Consider the following 13,288-nt stretch of genomic DNA (forward strand, 5'->3'; position numbering starts at 1 on the left):
TTGTAAAAATCGTCAAGATAGTTGTAACAGGAGTGATTTTATCAGGATTTTAGAGTTGTTAAACTATGATTTGCCTAATAACATTTTGAACAACTGGACCTGCGGTAACAATAGTAAAAAATTCCTGGTATCATCATAAACTACCCAGGTATTTTGTTCAAAGTTCAACACCATGAGACACATTACTGTCTATTTAATCAGTAAAGCGACTATTTTATTGCAATTAAATGATGTAGTTTAAACAAGTAATACAGTATCAAATATATATCACTGTGAATCACAGAAATAAGGTATTTTGTCGGAGACAGAAGGGACTCTAATTGCTATAAACAGGACAAAATGGAGGGATACGGGTGAATCTGAAATATAATTATTCTTGGGTATTCTGTCGGAGTCAGAAAGGAGTCACATTGCTATGCAAAGGACGTCATGGAGGAATACCAGTGATTCTAAAGCAGAGCTATTCTGAGGTATTCTGTCGGAGTCAGAAAGGAGTCACATTGCTATGCAAAGGACGTCATGGAGGAATACCAGTGATTCTAAAATAGAGCTATTCTGAGGTATTCTGTCGGAGTCAGAAAGGAGTCACATTGCTATACAAAAGACGTCATGGATATCTAAGATATCGTTATTCTGGGGTATTTTGTCGGAATCATAAGGAACTGACATTGCCTTGCTAAGGACAACCTGGAGAGTTACGTTTTAGTAAGAGGTAATTAAATCCATGATATGTCTCAGGCGGGAGCTGACATTTACTTGAGTACCGCGATAAGCTTGTCCTACAAGTGTCATATTAGTATATTCGATTTAGATCAGATAAATACATATGTAATCTCCTGAAGATGAGGGAGTACAATGTGATTTTGCAACCTGCTGAATCATTCTATCACTCTGACGTATGAATCGGGAGTAATTGGAAAGAAAATTAAACAGAAGGGAATTAGCAGTGATTGTTCAGCGTCACATACATATGAAGATAATAATGTAACCGTATCGACAATTATTGATTAAGTGATGAAATAGACAAATTTACATTCGTCGCGCCGTGTACATTAGTGTTAGAACAGAGCCATTAGTGGACCAGAACTTTATTGGAAATCAATACGTAATGATAATACAAAAAAGTTATGAACATTTGCACTGATATTGTTGTAGATATTTATCATGACCATGGACTCGTAATTCTATCATGTAACCGACTCGCTTATTCGACAAGTACTACTTTTAGATAATTATTTCCATTCGTAAATCACGTATTATTGAGGACCTGTTTAGTGCTATACAACAATGGAAAAACCATACGTTTAGAGTAGACAGTGTTTACAATATATATATTAGGCAGATGGATTTAACGAGTCTTCATAACTGCATACATGTACTATGTATAAACAATATCCCATCTGTCTGATTATGTTATTATACTTTTATTCAGCCCCTTCAATGGCCACTTAGTGAACTACTACCACACAAAAACCATCAGGTTAATCCTAAATTCCACCGATGAGAGTTAAGCTATCCTTAAATCACATAACATCATCATATCCATCTAGTAAACTCACGTTAAAAACGCTTAGCACTACAGAAGGATTCGGAGATATTTCCATATAAAAAAAAACATTTTTATGATAGCGATGTCAATCAGTTTCCAGTTTTCAAAAACATATCCAGTAACATAATCTTTTACAGAAACTAGAAGGAGTAAGATGAAATCCGTCACACAATCAGTGACAGCTTATACTGTGTATAGTTGGGGATACAAATAACTAACACTATGTACATTGTATATATCTCGCTATGTTGTATAACCTATCATTATACATCTCAGTAAATACAAAATTATTAAATCAATCAATCACTCCAAATACAATAGTAAATATATCCGATGGATCTGATAGGCATTTTTCACCATTTCGAGGTATATTTTGAATTCTGATACTCAGTCACAACGACGGTAAACTGAAAACTAGATACGTGTAATGCATACACAATGTAATGTTAAATGTTGACTGACCACAAATATGAAAACGGACACACCATGGGTAAATGTATAGCCATTTCTTTTCATCCCTGTAATAAAAGTGTTTGTAGAAAGTTTGCAACAATTTCCAAACAGAATATTTTCGGATTAAGGAATAAGGATACATTACGTTTAGCTGTAATTGATCAATAACAAAAGTTTTATTATAACAGCAATATTGGAATATATATTTGTATAACAACACTTCCATGTGAGCAGCATACAGCAGTGTCATAATACAGAGGAACAGTGCAAGAATAAAATCAACACAAGTTAGAAATTGTTCAATAGTACGAAACTCCGAACAAACAAGCGTGAAACATACAGAAAAAAACATTAAACAGAGTCACCACACCAAAACAATCATAGCAAGATTACGTGCTGAAGAGTCCGTCGAATTGAATTAAGTAAGAAAACTAAAACTGAAAACAGCAAAAGAGACAGAAAAGGAGACATAGATGACATTTGCATCAAGAAATTGCTTTGCTATTGCGGAACCATGAATCACATTTATCATGAAAACGGTATTGATGCAGATATGATTTGCATTGACGCGTCAAATGTACGAGAAATATGAATAAAAATGTTTACAAAGAGCAACACGATATCGATTGACACATAACGTACTACTATATTTCTTCTTGGAAATATATTGACATGGCCTCTAATTGTCTTCACTAGAACGTATTTCTTTTGCTCATATTACATTTTGGAATTTAATGCAAATCCCGGAATAATCATGCAGCACGACTCGATAAACAGCAACAGCACAAAAGCCAAATCTATTTAAAATGTCACAATCGGAATTAATCATTTCCGTGAATGATGAATTAATAATAGTATTTGATTTTCGGGTCACAATTACGAATGTCAAACACATAATGGCGGCGTGTCATACAAGGCCGTATAACAATGACACGTAAAGCAAAGGAGTCACTGAAGCAGGCAATATTGACGATAACAACAGATTTATATTTCTTCAGTCTGATTAATCGACGTAACATGCTGTTGGTAATTTGACACCGGTGCTGTCCGGCAGCATCAGTAAGTCAGTTATTCTAATGATTCCGTGATTCAAATAGGTTAGAATGTTTTTATCGTCAATTACATTTAACGTCAATGTTACAACGTTAGTATCACCAGTTAAATTTAACATTCAGGTTAGAACATTTGTATTATCAGTTACAGTTAACGTCAAGGTTAGAACGTTTGTATCATCAGTTACATTTAACGTCAAGGTTAGAACGTTTGTATCATCAGTTACATTTAATGTCAAGGTTAGATCGTTTGTATCATCAGTTACATTTAACGTCAAGATAGAAACGTTTGTATCATCAGTTACATTTAACGTCAAGGTTAGAACGTTTGTATCATCAGTTAAATTTAACGTCAAGGTTAGAATGTTTGTATCATCAGTTACATTTAATGTCAAGGTTAGATCGTTTGTATCATCAATTACATTTAACGTCAAGATAGAAACGTTTGTATCATCAGTTACATTTAACGTCAAGGTTAGAACGTTTGTATCATCAGTTACATTTAACGTCAATGTTAAAACGTTTGTATCATGAATTACATTTAAAGTTCATGTTAAAACGTTTGTATCATCAGTTACATTTAACGTCAAGATAGAAACGTTTGTATCATCAGTTACATTTAACGTCAAGATAGAAACGTTTGTATCATCAGTTACATTTAACGTCAAGATAGAAACGTTTGTATCATCAGTTACATTTAACGTAAGAGTTAGAACGTTTGTATCATCAGTTACATTTAACGTCAAGATAGGAACGTTTGTATCACTAGTTACATTTAACGTCAATGCTAGAACGTGTGTATAATCAATTACATTTTACGCTAAAGTTAGAACGTTTGTATCATCAATTACATTTTACGCTAAAGTTAGAACGTTTGTATCATCAGTTACATTTAACGTCAAGATAGGAACGTTTGTATCACTAGTTACATTTAACGTCAAGGTTAGAACATTTGTATTATCAGTTACATTTAACGTCAAGGTTAGAACGTTTGTATCATCAGTTACATTTAAAGTCAATGTTAGAACGTTTGTATCATCAGTTACATTTAAAGTCAAGATTAGAATGTTTGTATCATCAGTTACATTTAGCGTTAAGCATTTAAATGTTTTGTTCAAGATGCCTAGAATTATTTCACATTTAATGGCTAACGATAGCGATAACAGCCATGGTCACTGGGTACTTTACCACATCTACTGCATTTATTTGATATTTTATCATTTTATTGGAACCGTCTGGAAATGTCTGGATTCTTATCTAGATAAGTATCTGGATATATGTCTTTCTATTATTTCTTAAAATGTCTCTATATATATGTCAGATTAATTGTCTTGATATTCGTCTTGATATCTGTTTGGTGGTCGGGAAATGTGTCCCGATATTTAATATATTTGATATTTATTTGGTGGCCGGGAAATGTGTCCCAATATCAAATAGAATTGATATTTGTTTGGTGGCCGGGAAATGTGTCCCAACATAAAATATAACTACGGGTGCATTTTGTTATCAATAGTTGCTTATAAACAATTTTATAAAAAGAGGTCCTTCATTTTTCGCAAGATGCTTGAGACGTGTCTGTTATTGATTATAGATACAGGCCTGTGTGCAATAAATAATCTTTCAATGCGCCATCTCATTCTTATTCCTGGCAGTTTGATGCAATAAAACACACTTACATATTCTATCTATGATAAAGACTTACCGTCATGTTAGTGTTGTTTCCCATGTGTTCGAGCTGCTGTTTCCTCTGTACCAGATGATTGTCTTCCGTTGACCCGTTTTTTGTCATTGTAACTATTGCCACACCCATGTTACATCTTATTCCGAAGGATATTATAAATCCAACACTACTTAGAAATGCTATCACATATCGCTGTCCACAAGAACAGGTCTTGCAGCAATTGCACCGGAAGTTGAAATTAAATCTACTTCCGGTGTACTTTCCTTCTTCTTCTTCCGAGTAAACCTCGTCCAATTCATCATACTTTGCGAATCCCTTTTCATCATCACTTTTCTTTAAGATCCTGAAAGATAGAAATACATTTGCATTATTAGCAAGTATTTTATTAAATGTTTGATAATAATTAACATATATTTGATAAGGATTATTGTAAATTGACAATTACATTTAACGGAAACAATGTATATATTATGATTGGTGTATATCTAAAAACTGTAATATTGAAAGTCAAACGTGTAGTACGTCATATATTGGTTGATCTGATTAATGGAATTTTGGAACCTCAGCATAAGAATCAGCTCTAAATCACATTATCCATAGTAGTTTTTGATATTATGCTGGAAATATATCACACTAGAAACCGATAATATACATGTATATAGTACTTTGCTATATTTTAACAGAGATAATTAATAGATTGTTCATCCATATTATTTTTGGAAATAGTTTTAATATTGAAATCGCACCTTCACAGTCCAAAATGCACACACTTTGAAATGCAACAGTGACAAATATGTAAATAAACCAGTCAAAAAGCTCAAAATCCGGCGTTATACATTACAACATAAATATTTGACAGTATTCAGCTTTCTCTGTATATTCTTTATCTTAAAGTAGTAAAGATGTCAAAAATAATTTGTACAAAAGTTAAATGAGGTTTTATGCTTTATGAATTCCCCCAGAATATTTTGATATTTTCATATTTCCGTTTCGGTGTACAAGTTACAACATTGTTATGTCGCACTAATGAGATTAGATGTAATAGTTATACTCTATACTTGTATATGATGTCCTGTATTTAAACAATTGTTAATGTGTGATTATAGAAAAAATCAGTATTAATGGTATAAATTGCAAAATTTGAAACAAGGAATGTTAGATAATATATCAAATATTATACTAGTAGGATATATTGTATAGCTGCATAATAACGATATATAATATCTATATGGTACAAGTACATAATACTACGAAAAGATTGCGTTTGTGCCCTGTCGCGTGACAAGTGTTTATGACCATAGAACCGCATGACTGACCAATTCCATTTCCTTTATACTTGTAACTACGTTGCAATTTCATGTCAAAGCCGTGCTGAATTATCAGAGTATTTGGCATTGAATTAACAATCATAACATTGGGTCAATAGTTGGTCTAATTAGCCGTAACGGTATTGACATCAGCCAGGAACAAGGTCTCAAGGCGATACACACAGCAGTATTGCATTTACTCATTAATTTGAAACAGTCTTCGAGGAAACAAGATGATCAATGTTACAGAAGTAAATCCTGGATAGCAATCGCACGTGCTTGCGGTCAAAGGTCATCACAGCACACCATTATGAATGTATAACAATCTGCGCTGTTAAAGGTGACTTTGTTGTGATAATGAACGAGACGGACGATAGCTAATTCATGACACGATTGACAGTATATCTATATGTAAGCAATATTACACCGATTAAGTAATGATTGTATGAGTCTATTTTTATATGTAGGTCGAGGCTACCCATAGAGAATAACGATAACGACTTTACACCACACCAGGGATAATCCACATGTAAGGAAAGCACGCAAAGTATCCGGTCCTTAACTAAACCTGACCTACTAGAGCCTGACCTGCAGACAGCATTTCCGAATTTCATTAAACAGTAATTGATCGTAAGACTTGAATTCCAAAATAGATAATCAAGTGATATCTTTACTGTTTAAGAGAATATATTCCCTGTTTAAACAACATACAAGTTATGTAAGCTTATATAGCTAAATAGCTAATATTGAAGTATTTTCAGTTGGCATCATCACAACACTATTAACCATAGAACCACGGAACCACAGATGGTAAGCTTCCTCATCTTTTAAAGGTAAAAGAGCATATAATTACACCATTACTAAGTATATGACGTATCGTTAACACAGGATCTTTATTAAAATGTAACCCCAAGAGATAGGTTTTGTAAATATCCAAATATGGATTGGCCAAACATGTGGGATGATCATAATTAAAGACTTAAATCTCCATTATCGTATCGAACATTTGACACTTTAGATTGACGTACTGCAGCAGGCATCTCACGGTTATAAATACAGTGACATTTCTAAGTAAGGGGTTATAAGTCCATCATAATATATAAGACGAGTGGCAATCATTAAATAAGGCAACAAAACTCCTACGGGAACAATTAGTGGATGTTTTCATTAGTCGGCCTCTTAAGGCACAAATGGTTACCATGCCTTTTAACACCTTTAAGATCTACAACTTGCATGGGCGGACAGCGTGGTGTCAGTAAGAGAAATGCCGGCTTCGTCTAGATGGCAATTACTGGCAAGGGACCTGAACATTAATCATTTGTGCTGGGCAATGAATATTCATTTAAATCATATCTGTTTACAGTTGTCGTAACTTTCCTTATTACGATGGCCGAAGGCGGCCAGACACATTTGAAGCATTTATACTTTGTTTGTGTACCACGGTACACTTTTGTGTGGTACAAAAACGAAGCATTTATACTTCGTTCGTGTACCTCGGTACACCTTTTTTGTGGTACACAAACGAAGCATTTATACTTCGTTTCTGTACCACATGTTACATAAAGTATATTTATGTCCCATACCCCGGCCGTGGTATACTTTTAAACGTGCAATGATCTATTTACCTTACCAGCGTATGGAATGCTCAGCATTCGAAATGCTATTGTAACAGGATATTAATCCGACGCTTTCGTGTTTGGAATGTATGGTCGTACGACAGCGTTATAGTTCACACAGATATTCCAAAGTAATTTATCGGGTTAGGAACAATAAAACGTTAAAGCGTTTTATTGTCACACTCCACCGACTGTCGGTAGTAGCAAATAAGTAAATTTGAGTAAATCGAAGGTCTTTTTCGTAGTGTGTTATGTTTTATTGTGTGGGTTGTTCTGAACGTTTAAACCTGAATGGCTTCCATACACAACAGCACAGCTTAGTTCACGGATGAAACAGATACATGTTAATATTGCCGTTTTATGCAGCCATTGAAGGCATGACGTCTACGTTTCCTGCAGACGATATATTCACATTCAAATTTACACGTCTTTTATCATTATTGACATTATATTGTCCGTTAATGAAACATACCTCCAAATATCATCGCGTGAAACCATTGTTTTAATCGCAAAATTAATAGCTCAATGTCATTGTGGTCATTTGTTATCAGCGGCCGCTTTCGGTCACAAAAGTGTAACGGGGAACAAAAACGAAGTATAAATGCTTCGGTTCTGTACCACAAAAATGCTTCACATATGCCTGGCCGCCTTCGGCCATCGTACGTTAGCGTGCATTGAAACGTCAGAGGCTAAGTGACAGACACAGGATGATACCAAGAATTATCACCGAATGCTTAGGATAATTATCGTATATGTCACACAATGACGATTAAATATAGTAAAGCTCACGTCGTTAACTCTTGTAGAAGGAGCTATTGAACTCCCAATCTAGAGATTGACTTTTATTTATTTTCAGTTTCCTCAGTTGTCCGCAACATATGTATGATACAGTTTAGTTCATGTGTGCGTCTACGTGACATTTACCCCCGATTTTTATTAGTGTTAATATCTTGTGTGTCTTTCACCAGTTAAAATTCTATTCACTCGTTTCTTGTCACGTTCGCAAAAACAGTAATAGGGGAACGAACCCAACTATCACACATACGAACCATTTCTGATAATTATCTGGAATCGATTAGGACAACCGGCCAGGCTTTGAAGAAGGGGTAACATGTAAATGATCAACATTAAACATAGTAATGTGTGAGTAAAGTCAGCGATAATAACAAATTATTTAAGAAATCGCCGTTGGAATGGTACTTGCTTAAGTCTGAACGCTACTGAATAGATTCTGCGAAAATAAGGGGACATTCCACCCCCATTCTTCTGTTTATAAACCCAGATTAATATCAGATAATACAATATTACGGCATAGCAACAGCATTATGAATTCCCACACTCATGATTTCCTCTGTGTGAATCATATCTTTGATTCATTCGCAATATAAATTATCAATAACAGAAATTCTGCAAATAATAACAACATAACTCTCGGTGTCTGTCGAACAAAAGCTACAAAATAATCAAACAATACCACTCTGCTGTTGATGATCCTTCATGCGGGAACAGGGGTCGGATATACTGACTATTGACGAAACCCAGAGCTTAGCGCTGTTAGTGATAATGACGACAGATCTGGTAAATTGGGAAGAGCCATGTTGATGATGGGTGGTAAAAGGGGCAGAGCAACCTTAGCGATTGATGAGTACACTAACATAACAAAGCTGACGACTGATGTCAGCAGAGGCATCTGGTGGCAAATGGGACTGTTGTAACTGACCTGCAATTTCCGTTGGTGGATATAAGTTGACATTTCATGAAAAAAGTTTTTTAGAAAAGCGATATTAGATATTAAAATTGGTTCAGAAGCCTTATATATCTAATAGTCATTGGGATTTCGCGTACCAGTTGATAATATTTTGACATAATCAGAGCCATTTAGCGGATTTATATTTAATCAGTATTCTTTAAATATTCTTGATTAAGCTTTGCAGGCTAAAATTCGTTTTTTTTATTTATTTATCTATCCTTAATAAATTTAAGAAAATTATATGTAGTAAGAAATCTACCCGGCCAAGTAAACTAAATAGTCACGGAAGACTTTGATGTTCCTTTTATTGAAGGCGTCAGAAACAATATCGTAACGCAAAGAGACAATCTGTGCTGTCTTGATTTTCGGGGTAGTAGTGGCAGATTGGTTGCTTCCGGAACAGTTATTATTGGTTTGCCTACATTAAAGTTTGCTGTGTACCTTTTACGACATTATCGGACACTACTAGTATGAAACATACATGTTAAAACGCCATACAACATTCTACAGCAGGACAAGTTTTCAAAGACAATTATAAACCCGAAATAAATATTTGTTCCATTGGTCATGGACTGCAGGTCATGAAAACGAACAAGATGAGACCTTCTGAGATTGCACTGACCTAAATCTCGGCCAGCGTATGGAATTTACATATATGAAGTGATAAAAGATATTCCTCGTGTTGATATATATGATAACATATTGACTCACCATTGAAAGAGATGAAAAGCAAAAGAAACATCACTAAGGAACAGGTTTTAGGTCAGATATTACGTCAAACAGATATTCATATCAAAATAATATAACTGTGAAGCGTGTACAAAAATACAGCATATATACACCTCATTTACTTCGAAATTTGGCAATCGATTACAATTCACAATGGAAATGGAAAATGCGATGCCAGCGCTACCTATCGACTGATCCCGTCCTACGAGACAGACACGTTCGGCCGTCCCAAGCGTAGTAATCCGCCAACAAAAGGAGATCCGATACAACCGGAAGTGTGTAGTTTATCATTTAATCAGCACGTGGGGTGACAGTAATTGCGATCGTACAAGCGCGCCAACGGTCCTGCTGTGAGGATAGTATTGAGCTCAAGCCAGAATAAGCAGAGATCTCACTAGCAATGAAAAGAAAAAACGTGATCCTATAATGCTCACCGACAAAATCCTCTTACGATGGTTATCAAATTGTGGTTTTGCACCAAAATGAAACTGAAATCAATGATGGATTTTCGAGAGATGTGATCAACAATGCGAGTCATTATTGCCAGCCATGCCGTGTCTGTCCACATAATAAACTGGTATTCTGCAAATTCACTCTATTGAATATGGAATCCATGATTGGTTAGGATTAACATTATTTCGAAATGTTAAATCGATCTGATCATACAATTACAACACAAACACTTATTTCGTGAAAATATGTAGTGACTGTAAAAGCACTCACATAAACATTGTACAATGTAGTGGGTAAAAACATTAATGAATATATCTATGAATTGCAGACCGAGCTCTTATTCCCTAGAGGTTAGATGACCCAGAAGTCGGCACCATGTCACAGGGTACATTAACAGAATGCAAACGAAAATGCCAAGTTGAAAAATTATAAATTATTGATGTCATCATATGGTCGGTGTATCAGCTCTCTATCTACTGAAAGTTATATTCATCTACCGTACAACAAAGGAGGATCCTGCAAAAAGTCACTCCGCAATCATGATTCTGGCACTTGGAAGTTTGCCAAAACGCTAGATAGCTTTAATGAGTAAAACAAATAATACAGGTCTATATGTAGGTGCGTCACGTTGAAAAGTCGATAGGTTTATGGACCCATCAACCTATCCTATATCTACGTGTTAAACCTATGATGACTTTACTTTGATGTGGCAAAAATCGTTAAATTTCATTAAAATGAAACTTCCTACTCATAATAACAAACACGTATCTTTGATCATCTTAACCTCGGCCCAGTCATTGGTTTAAAACTGTGATTTTGGTTATGAGAAGTGAGTTGTGTATTTAATATGGATTCGATGTAACTGCTGTCGGAGTATAAATGTTCGCTAAAATGCCAGGAATTGCATTCGTATTACATTATAGTGATATTATTCCACTGTTGCATACTCTTCAATGTTCTTTGCTCATGCATTGTAATTGTCGTTGTACTGCATTTAAAAAGAAAGTATCAAAGACAGATATAGTATAACTATTTCTGTTAATAATTTATAGTGATACCAAGATCCTGTAAATATGTCCATATAATACATATTACATGAGCCCTGTTCTACAGCTTCGGTTTTAAAATGTCTTGTATGGATGTTAGATTCATGTCTCACTACCCTACATATGTATGTTCGACTTGTAACATATCATATGTTTACTGAAGTGTACAAAAGACATAAAAGTAAATTAGTCTTTTAAGGAACAAGAGGAGAATAACAACTTGTGAAGTCTAACTCAAAATCGTTAAAATGGAGCCACACTATCATCAACATATAGATTTATAACACTTAAAAAAGTACAAGGAAAAAATTACAAGGTGATTCGGGAGGGAAAGCGTCTTCTGTTTCATTGACGACAGCAGCCAAATAAATCTAGGTCAAATCGGGGTCAGGACATGTCCACTTAATGCGAATCATTGTGGTGATAAAGGAATTACCAGGTATATTAATCAACATTGATAAAGGAGTCATCTGGTATATTAACGAATATTGATATAGGAATCACCAGGTATATTAACCAACATTGATATAGGAATCACCAGGTATATTAACGAATATTGATATAGGAATCACCAGGTATATTAACCAACATTGATATAGGAATCACCAGGTATATTAACCAACATTGATATAGGAATCACCAGGTATATTAACGAATATTGATATAGGAATAACATGGTATATTAATCAACATTGATATAGGAATCATCACGTATATTAACCAACATTGATATAGGAATCACCAGGTATATTAACCAACATTGATATAGGAATCACCACGTATATTACCCAACATTGATATAGGAATCACCACGTATATTAACCAACATTGATAAAGGAATCACCAGGTATATTAACGAATATTGATATAGGAATCACCAGGTATATTAACCAAAATTGATATAAGAATCACCACGTGTATTAACCAACATTGATATAGGAATCACCAGGTATATTAACCAACATTGATATAGGAATCACCACGTATATTAACCAACATTGATAAAGGAATCACCAGGTATATTAACGAATATTGATATAGGAATAACATGGTATATTAACGAATAATGATATAGGAATCACCACGTATATTAACCAACATTGATAAAGGAATCATCTGGTATATTAACGAATATTGATATAGGAATCACCAGGTATATTAACCAACATTGATAAAGGAATCACCAGGTATATTAACGAATAATGATATAGGAATCACCACGTATATTAACCAACATTGATATAGGAATCACCACGTATATTAACCAACATTGATATAGGAATCACCACGTATATTAACCAACATCGATATAGGAATCACCACGTATATTAACCAACATTGATATAGGAATCACCACGTATATTAACGAATATTGATATAGGAATCACCAGGTATATTAACCAACATTGATATAGGAATCACCAGGTATATTAACCAACATTGATATAGGAATAACATGGTATATTAATCAACATTAATATAGGAATCACCAGGTATATTAACCAACATTGATATAGGAATCACCACGTATATTAACGAATATTGATATAGGAATCACCAGGTATATTAACCAACATTGATATAGGAATAACCTGGTATATTAATCAACATTGATATAGGAATCACCACGTATATTAACGAATATTGATATA

The 13,288-nt window shown here is 34.4% G+C and overlaps 1 protein-coding gene across 4 annotated transcripts in view; it reads right to left on the bottom strand.

The window, feature by feature from the left end:
• Positions 1 to 13,288, bottom strand: part of LOC117335809 (vesicular glutamate transporter 2-like) — a 103,346-nt gene that overhangs the window by 33,154 nt on the left and 56,904 nt on the right. For all 4 annotated transcript variants that reach the window (XM_033896007.1, XM_033896010.1, XM_033896009.1 and 1 more), the window contains one exon: positions 4,757 to 5,078. In XM_033896007.1, the coding sequence (XP_033751898.1) occupies positions 4,757 to 5,078 (322 nt within the window). The remainder of the gene's footprint in view (positions 1 to 4,756; positions 5,079 to 13,288) is intronic.

This window comes from Pecten maximus, chromosome 10 (assembly GCF_902652985.1).
Source record: "Pecten maximus chromosome 10, xPecMax1.1, whole genome shotgun sequence".
Classification (NCBI taxonomy): domain Eukaryota; kingdom Metazoa; phylum Mollusca; class Bivalvia; order Pectinida; family Pectinidae; genus Pecten; species Pecten maximus.